At 38.4% G+C, this 20,360-nt stretch overlaps 1 protein-coding gene across 1 annotated transcript in view; it reads left to right on the top strand.

Annotated features, from left to right (window-relative positions):
* The window catches only part of LOC103476583 (uncharacterized), a 135,506-nt gene that overhangs the window by 83,712 nt on the left and 31,434 nt on the right, over positions 1–20,360 (top strand). The window contains exon 2 of the mRNA XM_008429049.3: positions 4,059–4,163. Coding sequence (XP_008427271.2) covers positions 4,059–4,163 — 105 coding nt within the window. The remainder of the gene's footprint in view (positions 1–4,058; positions 4,164–20,360) is intronic.

Below are 20,360 nucleotides of genomic sequence, written 5' to 3' on the forward strand. Positions count from 1 at the left end.
TTTTTGAGCTTTACATCCTGTTATAATGTTATTCCCTCATCAAAAATATACATGGAATGTTACCTCAATTCATTCATGCATGTTTGAGAATTTTTTTAATCTCCATGGCAACCATTCAGCTGTGCAAAATGCCTGGGTGGACCTAGCTCCGCCTTCGAGACAGTTTCCAAACTTCAGAGCTTCAGCCTCACACAGCAGCCCTCCTCCACTCAGCTCCTTCAGACTAGCCAGAGCAATTATGGTGGAACTGCACATCTGCTGAGTTCTTTACAAAGACTACTCCTTCGTGCAAAGCTGGTAAAAACGTTAAAGTAAAAAATGTTAAAGAGTTAATAGAGGAGCCATGTTACGATGACTTCCTGAAAGCGGAGTTTTACAAGGAGCAGCTTTGAAGAGACGGAGACCCGATTTCAATGCAATAAATTTAACCAAATTTCTTTTAAAGCAGATATTATTTATATAGCATTTTTGTAACAACTGAAGTTAACGTTGTTACGTGATTGTGCTATAAAATGGTCATTTAACTAGAGCTTAACTAGAGCTAGACAAAGACATACACAAACACAGAAAGTAATCTCAGCCATGTTGAAACCTTTGGAGTTAAGTATATGACACATGAATTCAAACTGACCTAAGTCTGGAGTTGGATCATTAATAGTGAGTGATTAAAGCTTGATTTATTGCTTCATACGTCTGCCTGTGTGGTCTGCGAGGCACGAAGCCCACGCTTAAATTACATCATTTCAGCAACCACCTTTATACAGACCAACGTTTCCACAACATGCACCTCTGAAATTTTGTAATAATTCATACAGTCCCACACTGAATAGCATGGTGGAAAGCAAGAGCTTCTGCTACTGGAGATTTGCAACTCTTGGAAAAATGCTGGACAATTCTATTCAAATTAATTTAATTAAGAACAGCACATTAAACAATGTCACATGTTAAACAGAGCAACCGATTTGTTCACAGGTTTTCTGGCCACATGATTTGAAACACGGATCATAACTGGTTTTGAAATGAATAAAGCAGGACAGGATGGAAAAGTGCAACATGAACTTCCTGGATTATTCTGTAAAGCCACTTTTTTCCCCCAGAAAACCGACCAGTTTAAATGAGTTCTACCAATTGAATGTTATAGCAGAAGCTTGCTAATTTGTGGTTGTGTACGTATGGATGCTGGACTGGAGAAAATCCACAATAAATTCAAACTGATGCATTTATATAAAAAGAAACAAAAGAAAGATGGTGATGTTTTTGTTTCTTAGTCATCCCACTCTGAAACAAACACTTGGTGCAAATAAATATTGAAACACCAAACATTGTTTTGTTGCCCATTTCTTTTAGTGTTTATGCTGTTTAGTATAATTTGTCTTATGATGTAAATTTGCCCTTTACTGTTCTTTCTTACTATTATTTCTCAGTTTTTTATATTTCATTTTAGCTTTGTGTGAATGTGCTTCCATTTTCCTTTATCTTGCTGCTGGTGCATTTCAATAACCTCACTTTGGGACAATAAAGGATATTTCTGATCTATTCTAAATGATGGATTGTTGGATTGATTGATTGATTGATTGATTTGCTGAGTGCCAGTAAACCCCCCTGTGGAACTGCAGGCATCTGTCTCTCTTTGTGTTTGTTCATCTTCTCACTGGTCAGTAGTTGTGATTGAAGAACCCATTAGCTACTGGAAGCTTAAGAGACACCATCATCGTATATGGGAAAGGCCTGAACACACACACACACACACACACACACACACACACACACACACACACACACACACACACACACACACACACACACACACACACACACTCTCTCTCTCTCTCACTCCATATGACAGGTAACAAATTAAAAGCCTGAGTAAGATGAATACACATCACCATAAACACATTTTACTGCATATGCTGTCTCTTACTGTAACTCACTATCCCACCTACACTGTTTTGTTTTCATTTTAATTTCATGACTAACTTCAAGACAGAGTCATGAATTATAATGATCCAAACAGAATGTGAAGGGTAGTTTTCAGAGTTTATTTCATATTTGGTCCAGGTTTGTTCAGCCTCATTTTGTCTAGTGGCTCCGTCTCCATCTTCCTGTTTGGTCCAAAACCATCTGCTTCCATGCTCTGGGTATTGTTTGAAAGCAGATATTAATGTAGGTTGCATCAGCTTGGAATTAGCTTTAAAATCTAATAAAAACCTCTTACAAAGAAAGGATGTCCAGAGACTTCCAATCATATTTTTTTATGTCTGTGGTCTGTTTCCATTTTTAAAATATGACTGGTCAGTAGTTATCATGAAAAAAATCTGACTTAACCCAGAAATGTTCTGGCAGCGGAGAGCCAGTTTCACTTGGTTAACTGTGCTCATGTTAAATAAATCAAGCTCTTAAACTAAGTACATACTGTTGCATTAAATCCCAAAATATAATTTACTGATGTGCAAAATGTTTAGCATCAAGATGTAGAGAAGTCAGAAGAAACAATCAGTGTTTATTTTTCTTTCTCTTCTGGTGCTGAAAGAAAAAAAGTTATTGTGATGAAAATAGTCAAAATCTGTTAGGAGGTTTACAAATATTTTCACAACACTGTATAGAATTAAAAATTCAACAAAAAATTTTTGTTGTATTTTTGTCATGATATTAAAATCTTAATACCTTTCTGTTTATTTCATTTTAGAATGTTATGTTTTCATTTGCACAATATGCAACCAACAGGCTCATCCAGCACATCTCCCAACCTGTTTGGTTAGCAATGTCCTGTTCAGTCTCCATAGAAACCAATATCATAGCCAATAGGTAGAAGTGTTTCCTGCTACTTTCATTAGTAGACCGGGTTTTAAATCATTCACTTAGCATCGAGTTTTCTTATCAGACTTTCAGCTCTTTGTTGTATGGATGGGAGAATTTTAGCTGTTAGCCTGCTAGTCCATCCAGCTGAATTCAGACTTGTTACCATGGAGACATTTAATGTGCATACAGCTAATATTTTACCAATGTATGCTTAATAAATAAATGTAAAAACAAGATGTTGAAAATCTTTGGCGTAATGTCATATGATGACATAATGGGGCGTATTGTTAAGTTACTATTCCTACCGTAGAGAAGAGGAGCTGCTTCATGCTTAAGTTCTAGTTCAGTGGTTCTTAACCTTTTTTGAGGTACCGAACCCCCCAGTTGCATATGCGCATATTCACCGAACCCTTCTTATTCCAAACTCCACTCCACCCCCCCCTTCCCCCTCCCTCCGACACACAAAATACTTTGCGGTATTCTGATTTAGCAATGTAATTATATTAGCTGTGTTACCACCCCCACACCACTAGAGGCAGTACGAACACCGAAAAGATGCGACTAAGGAGCAGATTTAGACTATAGAATTTGGTCAAAACTGTGAGCTTTGCTGAAAGACACAAGTTCAAGTCCATGCTGAGAGAGGAGCTCCTTCAATCAGGGCTCCTCCGCAGCTCTGATTGGCTAAGCAATGTAACATGATCCTCTGATTGGCTAAGCAATGTAACATGATCCTCTGATTGGCTAAGCAATGTAACATGATCCTCTGATTGGCTAAGCAATGTAACATGATCCTCTGATTGGCTAAGCAATGTAACATGATCCTCTGATTGGCTAAGCAATGTAACATGATCCTCTGATTGGCTAAGCAATGTAACATGATCCTCTGATTGGCTAAGCAATGTAACATGATCCTCTGATTGGCTAAGCAATGTAACATGATCCTCTGATTGGCTAAGCAATGTAACATGATCCTCTGATTGGCTAAGCAATGTAACATGATCCTCTGATTGGCTAAGCAACGTAACATGATCCTCTGCAAGTGATGGCAAAGCGGGGCGTCATGACTTTACAAAGTGTGTCTTTACCTCCGCCGAACCCCTGAGACCGACTCACCGAACCCCTGAGGTTTGACCGAACCCAGGTTAAGAACCACTGTTCTAGATATTTACAAAAGTCCTCAACACAAAAGAATAAAGTCAAATTAATCTAATAAATCATTTTTCTTGTTTCCTGTCCACCTCTCTGTCGCTCTGTAGGATGAAGGAGACTCCAAGTTTTACTGTGAGCTCTGCAACAAGCAGTACGTGAGACAGCAGCAGTACGAGAACCACATTAACTCCTACGACCACCATCACAAGCAGGTGAGTCAGCCGGTTCTGACGGGGTCATCCTGCCACGCAGCAGAGTGGATTTGGTCTGAACCAGCTCCGGATGAGACCAATCAACTCTGAACACCAGCAGAGGGCCGGGCCTCGCAGAAGTACTCAAACCTTTTGAAGTTTCGCCACATGTTGTCATATTACAACCTCAAACTATGATGCATTTCATTAAGATTCATATGAAAAATTTTTTTAATATAAAAATCCAAAAGGTACACACTCTGACACCTAAATAAGTTTTAACGCAATTATGTTTAGAACTCATCTGATTGGTGATTTAAACTCTGGAGAACAAACAGCGTCACATAAACCAGTGGTCCCCAAACTACGGCCCGCGTGCCGGATCCGGCCCGCCTACACATTTGGTCCGGCCCCCTGAACAATACCAGAGAGCGTTTAGATTTTTTTTCATCTACCGTATTTTCCGGACTATAAGCCGCTACTTTTTTCCTAAGCTTTGAACCATGTGGCTTATATGTGGATTTTTCTTCAACCACCAGGGGGCTCTTTAGCAGGAAGTGAATCATTGGAAATCAAAATTGGAAATAAAAGAAGAAAGCGCCCATTAAAACGGAATTAGGTTTTAATAGGGAATTGAAATTTGAGAATGTTGTTGATCAGTTAAATAGCATTGAGGGGGAAAAGAAGATTTTTCGTTTTTTTAAATAATACTGGGATCATTATGAGAATTTGAGGTATATCTATGCCTCAAATTCTGCATATGTTGCACAACATTCTAATAGATGTTGTACATCTATTAGTACAACATCCAAGTATATGTTGCACTACTGCATCTATTAGGATACAATAGATGGCAGTAGTGCAACAATAATGGATGCAAGCTGCCATTGAAATCTAAAGAAGAAGAAAAAGGGGCTCATTTTCATTTAGCACATGCTAGTAGCAACACGAAGGATCAGCACTTTTACTGTTACAGTTACAGTTCGGAAATTACCGTAATCAATTCAGTTAAAACTAAACTTGGCAACTTTTTCTTTTTCAACCCTAATAAATGTGATATTCAGTTGACCTGTTATGACTAAAATTTTGGGTGTCCGCCCCCCTCTGCTGCTGCTGCATCGTTGTGGAAAACCTGGAGCGGCAGAGATATCTGCGACTTATTGCCCGGTGCGGCTTATAGTCCGGAAAATACGGTATTTATTTCATAAGTAGTGTTATTTCCTGGAAGAACCCAGAGAGGGTTATTTGATTGTGCTTTCTGGAAAACAATAATTTTTTACATTTAGGCACTCCTGCAATCGTCACACTTTTTCTGTTACAAACTGACTCCGGCCCCCACCAGAGAAGGGAAAAGTTATGTGGCCCTCACAGGAAAAAGCTTGGGGACCACTGACATAAACCAAGAAACACAAGCTTTGAACATCTCACAGTGGTCTGTTTAACCCAAAATCTGTAAATTGAAAAAGTTTAGCAAGAATGTACATCTACCAGGACATGGCCAACTTTAAATGACAAGAAGAGTAAGCAGTCAAGTGGCCAGCTTTAATTCTGGATGGAGGAGCAGCAAAGATCTATTTCTCAACTGGGATTGTTACACTTTGCAAATCTGGCCTAATGGAAGAGTGGCAAGAGAAAGTCATTGTTGACAGAAAGCCATTGTACACCTTGTTTGCAATATTTGTGCAATTTTTGCCTTCCACAAAAATTTATGAAAGAAGAAGCTCCAATTAGATGATACCAAAATTGAGCAGATCAAAAATGTGATATTTTCAATTCACGGTGAGAACACCATCCACTCTTTCTGGCTTTTCTTCAGTGAGGATTTGGAAGTCAGTCAGAGTTAATGGGGTTAGAATATTGGAATAAGACTTGTCTGGCAGAGCTTCACCTTCCAGCAGGTCAATGACCCTTCATACTTCTAGGTATGTTTCTGCTTCAACACACCTGAGTCGAATAATTACATGGTTAGCAGGACTCTGGAGAACAGGTCTACATACTGAGTGTATTCGATAATTTGATTCAGGAGTGTTGGATCTCGACTGGAGTTGTCCATCCTGTCCTAGACGTGCTGCCTGAGCTACAGAGGATCACAACCTAATCATGTTTTATGCCTGGTTCACACAGCAAGATGTTTGTTGTGAATTTCCTCTTCTGGAAATCTTAAGCAGGCCACGACTATATGGATGGCTCTTTAGATAATCTTAAGAGACATTCCCACTGTGTGTGGTGTGTGAAGAGCGAACCGGTCCACTCAGAAGGACATCAGGACTGCTCAGACCTCAAATTGGACATATTCAACATGATATCGTCTAGCTAATCAGAAAGCAAAGGAACAGAATCTAAATGACAGAAAACACATACACCCAATCTGTGGCAGGACTTCAAAATTAATTTTCCCAAATCCTCTCCCTCCAATCTGACGTAGCTTCAGATATTTTGCAAAACAAATTGGCCAAAAATTTTCGGCATGCAGATGTGAAAAGATGGTTGAGAGCTGCAGCTGTATTTGCATCAAAGGGTGCTTCTACAAGCCCCGAAAATGTCTTTTTTTCACAATTTCATAATTATGCAGTGGTGTGTGTCTCATAAAATCTCATTGTACTTACACTGATGTTTCAGGCTGGAATGTGGAAATGTTTAAGGTGAACGAATACTTTAGCAAGGCAATGTGTAAACAGAAAAACATTCAGTCTGTTGTGTTTCAGTTTTTCAAAGATTCCAGTCAAATCAAAGAATCAGAGCATCTACTAGATTTTACCTAAAGGTACACAGACGTTTTTTTCCCCTTTTCTTTTTCACCATTTTAAAATCTTTTCAGTTTCTGGTTTCTTACCTAACCATGGTTTGTGAGTGGAGGCCTGAGAACTTGCAGCTGCTCTGATCTTTTCAAAATTATAGATGCTGGGAGGCATGTATTTGCCACAATTATCATTTGTTCACTTGCAGGCCAATGAAAGAGCCATAATATTTGTCACAGTTAGTGGCGTGTCAGAGTTATTAGGTTTTTTGGAGGACAAGGGAGCATTTAGGGCATATTGTTGGAGACTGCAACATTTGCAGGGAATGGATTTTCCAGAAATAATATTCTCCAGTCTGCACACATCCAGCCATGCCACCCGCCTTTCAGTTCATGGTCATCCTTTTGGAAATGATGAGGTTTTCTCTTTTCTCTTTGAAATGGCTATATGTCATCTGAACTGGTTTTACTTTTGTGACAAATGTGAATGTTCTGTAGATCAACAATAATACTCAGTTTGTACAGAATTGTTTTCTTTGCTCACATTTAACAGAAAAAAGACCTGTGATTTAGTTGCTTATTTCACAAGAAGTTGAAATGAAAAAGGGGAAAAAATGAGGTGTTTCTATCCAAACCAGATCACTGATGTACACACAGTTGTATGAAAAAGTAGAACTGAGTGTCTTCTTTCACACTCAGATGTTTCCGATCATACAAAGAGAACCAGATTAAATACATAAAACAGTTTTCAGATGATTACATTCATTACAAGAAAAAAATTATTGGCAATGACTCACCAAGCATAGCAATACTTCCTATCTAGTCTTTTAGGTTAGATAGGAAGCTGCAGAGCAGATGCTAACTTGAGCATCATTAGCCGCTACATATTTCGCAGGAAAAACCAAGATGACATGTTGTGATTTTTCTGCTTATTTCACAAGAAGTTGAATCGAAAAGGGAAAAAAAGTGTGTGTGTTTTTATCCAAATCAAATGACTAATACACAGTTCTCTGAAATGTATAGTTTGTCACATTCAAATGTTCCCTATAATACAAAGAGAACCAGATTAAATACATGAAGCAGTATTCAGATGATGATTACATTCATTACAGGAACATAAGCTCTTCAAACAAGAGCCTGGATAGCTTTTTGTTAGCTGTCTAGCTTCCTATCTTTCCTAAATGTCTAGGAAAGATGCTAACTGTAGCGTCGACAGCAGCTGATATTCTAAAAACATTTAAGTGTTTGTTAATATTACACACACCAAATATACCTTACTATGCATTAATACGCACACTGGAACTGTTTTAGCACTACAGCAGAAGCTAATGTCTACAGTCTTTGTTATCCTTTCTCTTCGGATAGCCAATTAGGGCCAAGGAAAATGAATAAATAATCTGGGAACTGATGAATCTGGGAATATTGAACCATGAGCCAATGCAGATAAAGAATCTCTTACATGGAGGAATTTTTGGCCACTGTTCTACAAGTAATGTGTGGCTAAATTGTTTTCATTTAGCCACATATTGTAGGGTTTTAAAGTAGGTTTAAAGGCGCCAAACATCATCTGAATCCTTTTTTTTAGCCATTACGCCCCCAAGGTCTAGGGTTAGGGTTACGGTCCAGGGGCGGCAACATAAAATGTGTCCAGAGTAACAAGTGGAATGTAAAATCATTTATTACAAAAGAAAGTTTCACAAGACAATACAATTTAACCCAATTAATGCAAAACAAAAGGAATTAAACTCAAGAATGTCAAGTGCAAATTAAAGTTACAAAATGTCCAAACAAGTCAATTCAAAGTAAACTCAAAATAACCCAAAAGGGGAGGAAAGAACACACAAAGGGAGCACCAAGCCTCCCAAACAAGCTTCTAGCTTGGCAAAGCAATCTAAAGCTGTAAAGCTACGTAGCAAAACAAGTAGAAACAAAATAGTTCAAAACTGCCACAGCAGTTGTACAAAATGGTTCAAAACAAACTTCCCAAGCAGTTGAAAACACCAAACATGGGGGACAGCTTCACAAAACCTCTTCCAACTAGCTGCCCCACTGGAGGAATGGATTTAGGAGCCTTTTACAGGGTGCAGGTGGGCCTCATCAACATCTGATTGGCTTGACAACCCTCTGCTGGTCCAATGGTGTAGCTGCTCTCCTGCAGCCATCAGGCAGCCAATCAGGAAGGTGTGCTCTCACAGCTGATCCTGCATAACAAAAAGGGAGCCTGCACAGCCTCAAGAGGCCAGGGGCCGTAACAGAGCTGTATTTACCTTTGTTTTGTGGATAGACGCTCAAGAGAGCTTAAGCTTAAGGTCACTGGCTGACGAGCAAACATTCTTCGTCTGTTTGGGGATGATTGCTCTTACTTTTGGTTATGGCCTGTACTGCTTCAAGTTCAGAGGACTCCAAAGCGCTTTGCATGACCTTCACACCAATTCACGCACACATAAAGCCTGTTGCTAGGCCTGTCGCGATAAACGATGAATCAATTAATCGGACGATAAATTAAACCTATCGACCTCATTTTAATGATCGTCTTTATCGTCCCTTCCAGCCTTTTTTCTTTCTGTTGATGACACTGAATGAAAAAAGGCTCAGGTCCGGTGCTCTACACTGACAAATCCCTTCATTTCCTTAGTCTAATGTCCAGCTCACACTACACGAGTTGTCGGCCCATTTCCAAACCCTGAGAGACCACACCTTAGCAGACAGAAATCCTAGGTATAACGGTTCGATGGGGTTCGTTGTGCCGTGTGGTGTCCAGCCACATGGGCACAAAATAATGGCTACAAGTCCAGTTAACTAATTTTAAAATCAGGCATTAATCAATGCTTTACTAGAATCTACCTGTAATGCATGTGGCTAGAGTCAGTAAAGTCCTGACTGAATGAAAATCGCTATAACCTATTTATGTCACAACGAAGAACAGCTGAAAACTTAGGGGTTTATTAACTGAGGTAGCAATTTGGCTCCAACTCCTCTCCTTGTCATTTCTATATTCTTTGCACAAAATGTTGGATAAACATTAATGATAGCACAAATCATCTCCAATGTCCGCTGGACTTCGGGTTGCGCCGTTTCAGCTGTTTGGGATTCCCCTCCATAATTTCCCCTCAGAAAGCGCGGAGGAGAATCCGGCTTTCTGATTGGCTACCTGTCACATTCAACAGGCTGCGTTAAGCTCCCAGTTGGTTAAACCCCTGATTTAGATCGACGATCCACCGTAACACACCACACACTGCAGAATGATCGGTTACGAAATCACCAGCGACGATCTAAGATTGTCATAAGAGGAAATGAGGGGTAAAAAATGATGTAGTGTGAACTATTGCATTAGGTAGACGGATGTGCCCGTTTTCTCTATTTAAATCTAGTGATTACTGAAGGCCAATATAGTATACAGACTTCATAATCTGTACTCTTTTGGTTGAATGCAGTATTTATTTCAACTTTGGCTTTATGTTGTTTAGTTTTTATTCAAGTACGTTTTTTGTTAATGGAGACTGAGAATACATTTTATTTTTGTTTTTGGTTGTTTTGTTTATTTAGTTTATCAGTTCCAGTGTTTCGTGTTATTTTGAAAATAAAGTGTATCTGTCAGTAAATCGCATGTATTATTAGTCATTTCCATTAAATCAGTGTCAAAAGGTCTTGAAACAATATTATCGTTTATCGCAATAATTTTTTAGACAATTAATCGTCCAGCAAAATTTGTTATCGTGACAGGCCTAACTGAGACACACACTTTCATACACTGATACACAGATCACTAGAAAAGTGCCCAGGGGCTTCACAGAGTTTAATAGGGGGAAGATGCAAGCAAACCTACAACCTTTCAATTGCAAAACAACTTGTCCAAGGTTATTATAGGCAACTAAACAGAATGAAATTATGAAAACTAAAACTGAGAATAAATGAAACGGTAATCAATGGGGCAAATCTGTAACTAACTGGAACTTTATAATGTGCTTAATTATATAGCACATATACAGAAATTATAGATATGATATAATATCCTTTGTTTTTGTGTTTATGAATCTATTTGTTAGCCTTTTGAACTGTTGTGAAATAGATTTTTTCCCCATACAAGCATCATGGCAATGGCAACAGTTGGGAGAAAAGAGTGAGTTGTTGTTCAATAATAAATTAATCATTTTACAAAAGCATACTGTGTGTGTGTACAGGGCTGGTTCCATCAAAGCACTTAAGTCTCCAGCTTCTGTGTTCCTCTTTAAAGGACATTTTTAAAATAATCAACCTCAAACTTAATCTGCTCCAACTTGTCAGATTAGATGCTCAGAAACAACAAAGCTTATCTTAATGACAGCCCACCAAATGCAAATGAGTTGATAATAAAATAACCTTTTAATGCCAGTTTATTTTCATTAAACTGGGAAATAAAAACTCCTATTGACATGATCATTTCTGTTGTTAAAGCTGCAGTAGGTAACTTTTATAAAAACATGTTTTTTTATACATATTTGTTAAAATTATCGTTATTTTGTGACTGTACAATATAAGTGAAATAATCTGTGGGAAAAAAAATCAAACTCCCAGTGCTCCCAGTACCAACTGCAGAAATACACCACTCAGTCAGAAACAACCACTCAGAGGCAGGAGGAGGGTCTTAGCGCTGTCAATCACTCTCATGCTCATCCTCTCCCTCTTTGCTCTCTACTAGGCTAGAGCTGATTCGCCACGACATAACCTGCCACGAATGCTAATGCTAGTGCTAGCTAACATGGGCACCATGACTGTGGATAGCTTGTTTTCCTGTAACATCTACCGTATTTTTCAGACTATAAGCCGCTACATTTTTCCTAAGCTTTGAACCATTCGGCTTATAGCCCTGTGCGGCTTTTCTGTGTATTTTTCTTCAACCACCAGGGGGCTCTTTAGCAGGAAGTGAATCATTGGAAGTCAAAATTAGAAAACAAAGAAGAAAGTGCTGATTCTCATTTAGAACAAGCACATGCTAGCAGCAGGCACGACAGAGAAATTTATTCAAACTCATATGATGCAGCTTTTAAGTTGAAGGTTATCGATCTGGCACTACAGGAGGGAAATAGAGCCGCTGCACGTAAACTCAGCGTGAACGAAACCATGGTTTGGCGTTGGAGATGCAGGGCTGCGTCCTTAATAAATCTAGGAGGTTTATTAGGACGCAGCCCTCTGCTGGGTCCTTATGGAAAACCGAGAGTGGCGTAGATACCAGCGGCTTATGTCCCTGTGTGGCTTATATATGTACGTTTCCAGTTTTTAAAAATAAAATTGTAGGTGCGGCTTATAGTATGGTACGCTCTATAGTCCGGAAAATACGGTAGTTGTTTCTCTACCATTTGCACATTGAGCAGCATACAGGAGATTGATAGACAGCACTAAGATCCTCCTCCTGGCTCTGATTGGTTGCTTTTGATTAGGATTTTGGAGACCCATATAGTAGCTCAAGGGGGAAGTAGAAGGGTGATTCTCTGAATTCGGTGCTTTTGGGGTCTATGGTCACTTAAAAATATACCACAGAAAATTGTATTTTTGAACACTGCATCTATTGAAGGGCTCTTTGAACCTCCAAGAAAATATGTCTCCTCACCTTATGCATGAAATCCCAAATATTAATACAAATTTATTTGCTGCTTAGGTTGCTTTAAATTCAACCCCGTAACGCAGTGGTCCCCAAAGTCGGCCCTTTGAGGACCGACTTTGAGGACCACTGCCGTAACGGGACAATTTCATTCCTCTATCAGTATAACTACATAACACAATTAAACTAATTCTTCCAGTTCCTTTGAGATCACCTGTCCCTTGATCAAAATAAGTAATTGTAAGTGTATTTTATTTGTTTCTGAATCATAATAATTAGACTGGTAAGTAGAATATGGCAACTTGATGTAAAAAATAAAAATTAAATCAGGCTTTTTAATGTTTTTGAATCATTCTTTGAACTTTGCATACAATCCAATAAATATTAGCCTAATATTTGCTGTTATTATAAATAAAAATCATTACAATGTATTGAGTTAAGGGGTTGAACCCATTGTAAAGGTTGACCAGACTGTAACGGGGTTGAACACTCTGCCTGGCTTTACAACAGTCCAACGTTCAACCCTGTAACAAAACCACTGTTTTTGTAACAAGGTTGAAGATTTTCATTAAAAGTTGCCATAAGTCCACATCAGCTAGGGTATGGAGCAACATATGATATGATGAAAACAAGAAATGAACATGTGTTTCAAAGACCATTCTTTACTTTTTCCCAAACAACAATAAATATCATTTACATGCATAACAGGGTTGAAAGGTTGAGCTTGACGATGGCGATATTTGGGTAAAAAATAACCCAAAGAAACTTTAATAACACTTAAATCTCTTTGCAGTGTGAGCAGGATGAGACTTAAGTGATGTCACTTCCAGGGTACAGAGGAAATTGGACTAACCATTATTTATAAAAAAGGAGGAATTAGTATGCTGTTACGGGGTTGAACAAAACTTGAGGGACAGGATTAAAAAGTGCTATTTTATATATAATATAAAATAGCACTTTTATATTATATATATAATATAATATAATATAATATAATATAATATAATATAATATAATATAATATAATATAATATAATATATTATTCTCATATTTTATTTAGGTTAAAGTAGACCTAAAAATGATTATAACGGTACAAATAACTTGTAGTTACAGGCTATTTTTATTTGTTTTATAGTCATTGAAAAATGAACATTGGTCAGTGGGGACATGCTCATTTGGCTGACCTCTGCACCCATAACATAACATTTTTCAAAACATGATTTTTAAAATATATTTGCATGTTACATTACCAAGACATATGGATATTTACATTTCTTGATTTTCTCAAAATATTTTGTTTGCATTATATGAGGGGAGGGTTGCTGGTGTCTATTTCCAGCTAACGTTCCGGGCGAGAGGCGGGGTCACCCTGGACAGGTCGCCAGTCTGTCGCAGGGCAACACAGAGACACACAGGACAAACAACCATGCACACACACACTCACACCTGGGGACAATTTGGAGAGGCCAATTAACCTGACAGTCATGTTTTTGGACTGTGGGAGGAAACCGGAGTACCCAGAGAAAACCCACCATGCACAGGGAGAACATGGAGACTCCATGCAGAAAGACCGGGGCCGGGAATCGAACCCAGAACCTTCTTGCTGCAAGGCAACAGCTCTACCAACTGCATACTGTGCGGCCTGCTACTTTATGACAACAGTCATAAATATTCATGAAGACTTATTCATGTTCATGACAGGTGTTGTGTCATGTTTATGATGGTGTCATGTCAGTCTTATTCACCCCCCTTCAAATAAAGTGTTACCAGATATGCTAACTGATGCATGACGACAGGACATATATATTCAGTTTATTTCAATTTTAAAAAAGTTAAATGAACAAGAAACTTCCACTGGTAATGAGTAAACTCAGTCGCATGTTGTCTCAGCAATGTGAGGAACAGTTGGTTACACTGACATGTTTTCAGTTAGTATATAAAACCTTGGAGTGATGAAAGGAAAAATTAAACATCTGCTGTTTTGGGTGTGAGCGGCTTGTTGGTGTCTGTTTCCATGTGTCACATGTATGCTCGTGTGTGTGTGCGTGTGTGTGTGTGTGTGTGTGTGTGTGTGCGTGTGCGTGCCAGTGTTTACACTAAACTGGCAAATAAATCTGACCTTCTCACTTTATCCCTGCTTAAAATGTCAGATAAAGCAACACTTCTATCCTGAGCTTAACAGCCCTGGTCACCTTGTTGACAGGGTTAAACGGAAAGAACAGCAGAAATCTGTTCCTTTTCATATTTTACACGGTGTCAGCAGCCTGGGCTTAGAAAACACTTTAGATATTCATCAATCAAACAAGAAACCATACAGCACACGAGCTGATTATGAGACGATGAGCCCTTGGGCACAGGCTCTTTAAAGACCCCCTCCCCCCTTAAGCAGCAAATTAAATTGCTTTGTTAATTACACTGTAGGCTTACTGTAGCATTTGTGTGGAATTTACTGCACAGCTGTGTTGTGTATGAATTAATGAACAAATGCATTATTAAAATGTGAAATCAGCTCACTGTTCTGCAGATACTTATTAGGATTTCGCTTCATTAGCGATGAGATTTTTTGCACGTTCCTTCTGCTTATTTGCTTATTTGTCTATAATAAGATGAGCCGGTCCAAGGGCTCTCTGTGTGCCTCTGCTCAGCAACTTTCCCTAATCCAAGGCTGTACTTATTAAGTTTCTTTTTCTTTTAATAAACTTAGCTGGTGGAGACGCCAAAGGGCCAAAGTCAATAAACAAAAGAAGCTCAACTTGGAGTGTTTCACCTCCATCAGATGAGCAAACGGACTCACAAAGAACAATGAATGTAAGGTTCATGAGCGTAAGCATCTACAGTGTTGTAACAAAAGTATCTTCCCTCTTAAAGATCATCAGATTATATCAATTAATCTGTAATTAGTCAGTCTATTGACGGATATAACCAGAGTACAAAAAAGAACTGAAATATTGATTCACTTGATTCTTTCTGCATTTTAAACAAATCAAAATATTTTTCAGGGAAAATGTTATCCAAGCTAATCTGGTCCTGGACAATTCTGTAAATGTAATTATTCTGCTTTTAACATGATACATTCTGACTAGAACATTTTTGGGAGGCTGAGTTCACTGGATTTCTGTCAAACCTTCAGGTTTCACCATCACTGGTTGAATTGATCTGTTACCATAACAAATTTTGCTGGATGATAAATTGTTCCTGAAATTATTGCAACAAACCGTAATATTGTTGCCTTGAGAGAATTTTCAAGTATCATAATTGTAATGGCATAATAATACAGGAACACAGTCTCAAAGATCAGTAAACTTTAAATTCTAGTGAACATTTAACACTGGAATGGAAGACTTTCTAAATATCCAAAATAAACAAAACAACCAAAACAACAAATGAATGAATGAAATTAGTGCTTGTATGCTGCTCAATGTGCAAATGGTGGAGAAACAACTAACTTACAGGAAAACCAGCTAACAGGTGGATAACTGTGCATCTGGAATAACTCAGATGAGCAACAGACTAACCTTATTGACTTGAATCATTGGACTTATTTTAAGAGTCTGCTTTGGAACCAGGTCTGCTCTGACTAGCCATTTGTCAGAGCAGGCCCCACATTTAGGACGCTCACAACTAATGAATACTCCGTCCAACCCTACTTCAGTATTAACATTTGAACAAAGTCCAGAATCAGTATGAATTTACTTCCTGCTAGTGAAGAAACCTGAACATGTGATGATGTAAAGTTCCTAAAAGTTTGATTTGTGATGATTTGTTCACATCTCTAAGATTGTACTTTGAGATATTTGGAGCTTCTGATTACAGCCTGCTGTGAGCCCTGCTGTCATCTCCTCCTCCCCAACACAACAACCAAACCATCCATGAAATGCAGAGGCTACATGCAGCAGCAAGCGTTAACAAACCCCAGTGCAGCTGTCTTCCAGCCTGCCTGCTTGCATCTGTCTGTCTATTTTTGTTCGCTCGTCCATTTGCCATTCCCACTGCCTGCCTTGCTGTCTATTTGTCTGTCTGTGTGTGATGTGAACTCATCCCTGTTATCTGTGACACACAGACACACACACACACACACACACACACACACACACACACACACACACACACACACGCACGCGCGCGCACGCACGCACACACACACACACACACACACACGCACACACACACACACACACACACACACACACAGTGTGTAAGTAGTTGTGGGTTTGCAGACGGAGCTCAGTAAGTGAATTAAGCTGATCTGGACTGTGCTAAAGCTGACTCTGCTGACTTAGTGAGCACCAGTGGCAGCTGGTTGTGTGTCTGTCAGATGGGGCTCGACTGCACTTAATAATTTACTAATAATTTTAATGGTGTGCATAAAATCTTAAGCATCTAAAAACACAGCTTTATCTGTAAATATGTCATCATTATTTTGTTCTATGTGAAATAAGGGGGGGAGGGTTAAACTTGCATAAAGTACAAGCTTTCTATAGGTTGTTTCTCAACAAAACCTATAGAACCTATGCCTGGTATTTATTTTTCTAAAAAAAACAAAAAAAAAACTTATGTGCCTCAAAACAATTGAAAATATCAAATGAAAATATATTAACTTAAATCTGAGTGACTAAAATGACATTCAAACTTCAATTCAAAAATGTAAAAAAGCAAAAGTTTGATCTATCTGAACTACTTTGTTGAATATCTCAAATTACATAAAAATGTCTAATACAAATAAGAAAACTGTCATGATTTATCAACACATTGCTTAGTTCTTACTGTTTTAAATATGATACTTATGCTATGCCATATTTGTTTTGTGTGACTTTTTAAATATTTGTTTACAAAAACTTAATCTTTTCTGAAAACTGTAATATTGTCAAATTTTCTTGCCTGACTAGTTTTGTACACTATTCATGGCTTTTCTAATCATGAATAAGTAATAATAATAATAAAAAAATCTTGGTAGTATGCCAAAACCTTTTCCTTGCACAGCAGCTAGAAAATAACATTTTCTCTCTGACGGTAGTTAGCTAGGTAACCAGCTAGCTATCTGGGTAGCTATCTAAATAACTGGCTAGCTACCTGGGAAGCTAGCTAGATTGATAGCTGGTTATCTGGCTAATTAGTTTCGGTGCTAATTAATTAATTAGTTAACACACACAGTGTGCTGTGTGTTTCAGCTCATGAACACCAATATCCCTGATCCCATCTGATGAAACAGAGTACCATGAAGTCACCATGGGTAATTTGTGCATCCATGGCCAACTCTGACATGATAATGGTAAATATGCTGCATTAACGCAGTACTAATTAGGATTGCCACCTTTCAGAAATAAAAATAAGAGACGCCCCCCACGACACGTGTCATGCTACTCTCAAAGGGTGGGATGGCCACTGCAGTGATGAATAATATTTTATGGCAATATTTTTGTTTTTAAAAAGTAACCCATAGATCGTTCATGCACAGAGCACTCCAAAATTGTACTCCAATCAGAGCATATCTTAAACAAGTTTAATTAAGCAAGTGTAAAATGAATTTGGTAAACTGCTCAAGTACTGAGTAACTGATCATAACACCTGATTTAATAATCAAAATGTGTCCACAAACAGGGCTCGAAAAGCATAAGTTATGTGAAAAATATGGTATTGTAAAGCGTATTACCAAAATATTTATACAAATAAGGAGTTGGGTTTGGAGGCTGGTTCTTGATCAAATTTAACACTAGGGCCAGGGTAATCAGTGCTTTTCATGGGGACACTTTAAAAAAAACAAAAAAAACAGCAATATTTTATTGCTATCTCAATACAGCAGCTAGAAGTGTGGCACCATAATTTTTAATTCAATGGTAAGTAAAATTGTGAAGGTTAAAACATTTCACCACTGCGCAGAAGAAATTATGCAAAATAAATGTATTTTATTAAAAGACATTTATTTTGCATAATTTCTTCTGTACCCCGTTGGCCCCCATCTAGATCCGCCCCTGGGCTGCAGGTCTGTGTCTGACATTAATAATACATTAAATAACCACTGAACACTGAATTAATAAAAGATGTTAACATTTCTTAATAAAACAAACAGAAAGCCCTAACAAACCTTTTAAAAGTAGGAAATATTTATGTATTTACTGTTAATCTTTGTCATTTGTTCTCTAAATGACCATTTGTATTATTTTGGCTGCTACGACGATTCATTAAATAAGCAAATAATCAACTCATAACAGTCAACTAAAAGCACAATAATAAACTTAGTCAATAAATAAAATTCTCTACCACAGGGGTCCCCAAACTTTTTCCTGTGAGGGCCACATAACTTTTCCCTTCTCTGCTGGGGGCCGGAGTCAGTTTGTAACAGAAAAAGTGTGACAATTGCAGGAGAGCCTAAATGTAAAAATGTGTTGTTTTCCAGAAAGCACAATCAAATAACCCTCTCTGGGTTCTTCACAGAATAAATCCAGAAAATAACACTATTTATGAAATAAATATTGTATTTTCCGGACTATAAGCCTCAGATATCTCTGCCGCTCCAGGTTTTCCACAACGATGCAGCAGCAGCAGAGGGGGGCGGACACCCAAAATCTGAGTCATAACAGGTCAATTGAATATCACATTTATTACGGTTGAAAAAGAAAAAGTTGCCAAGTTTAGATTTAACTGAATTGATTACGGTAGTTTCTGAACGGTAACTGTAACAGTAAAAGTGCTGATCCTTCGTGTTGCTATTAGCATGTGCTAAATGAAAATAGGCGCGTCCTTCTTCTTTAGATTTCAATGCAGCTTGCATTCATTATTGTTTCACTACTGCCATCTATTGTATCCTAATATCTGTGCCTCAAATTCTCCTAATGATCCCAGTATTATTTTAAAAGAACTAAAAATCTTCTTTTTCCCCCTCAATGCTATTTAACTGATCAACAACATTCTCAAATTTCAATTCCCTATTAAAACCTAATTCCGTTTTAATGGGTGCGTTCTTCTTTTATTTCCAATTTTGACTTCCAATGATTCACTTCCTGCTAAAGAGCCCCCTGGTGGTTGAAGAAAAATACACATATAAGCCGCACTGGGCTATAAGCCACATGGTTCAAAGCTTAGGAAAAAAGTAGCAGCTTACAGTCCGGAAAATACGGTCTATGAAATAAAAATCTAAATGCTCTCTGGTATTGTTCAGGGGGCCGGACCAAATGTGGAGGCAGGCCGGATCTGGCCCGCGGGCCGTAGTTTGGGGACCACTGCTCTACCATATCAGCCTCAGGAGATGATTGAGGCATGAAGAGATGCTGATGTCTGGTTCTTTAGGTTCTGATGGGTCTGCAGTTCCTCTCCTGATCTATTCTGTCTGTCGTACAGCAGCAAACTGCGCCACGACGGACACACTTTTTTTTAAAATGCCTCTATTTATCCTCACCTACATGTTCAGCCTGGGATTTGCGTCTTCCCTCTCACGTCTATATCTTTACGAGAGGTTTTACTTCTAATGACAGTGGCGTATCGAGCTGAGGGCATTTTAAAAAGACGTGGGTTGATGGCAGCTCACCGCGGCTGCATAGTGCCCGTCTCTATGCAACCACAACAGCGTCTGTCCGTAGCGTTCTGATGTCCTTTTTGCATCCCGCCACAACAATTTAGCTGACCTTAATATTTCCTGTTTTATTTTGGCCATCATTGTTATAATTAGTGTTGATATGTGTGTGATAGGTTTGTCTATCAGACATTTATAGAATACGGAACAAATTGCGTCCCATATCGGTTCATTAAATGCAACATTTAACAGCCAAATACGGGACGATTCCGTATTTTAAGGGACGGGTGGCGACCCTAGTACTAATACTCTGTAAAGTGTGTTCTGTGTGAGGCTGAGTGGTTCTGGTCAGTGATAGTGGTAATAACTAACATAAAGACTTGTGTGTAAGTAGC

Source organism: Poecilia reticulata, chromosome 15 (assembly GCF_904066995.2).
Source record: "Poecilia reticulata chromosome 15, P_reticulata-male-v2, whole genome shotgun sequence".
Taxonomy (NCBI): Eukaryota; Metazoa; Chordata; class Actinopteri; order Cyprinodontiformes; family Poeciliidae; genus Poecilia; species Poecilia reticulata.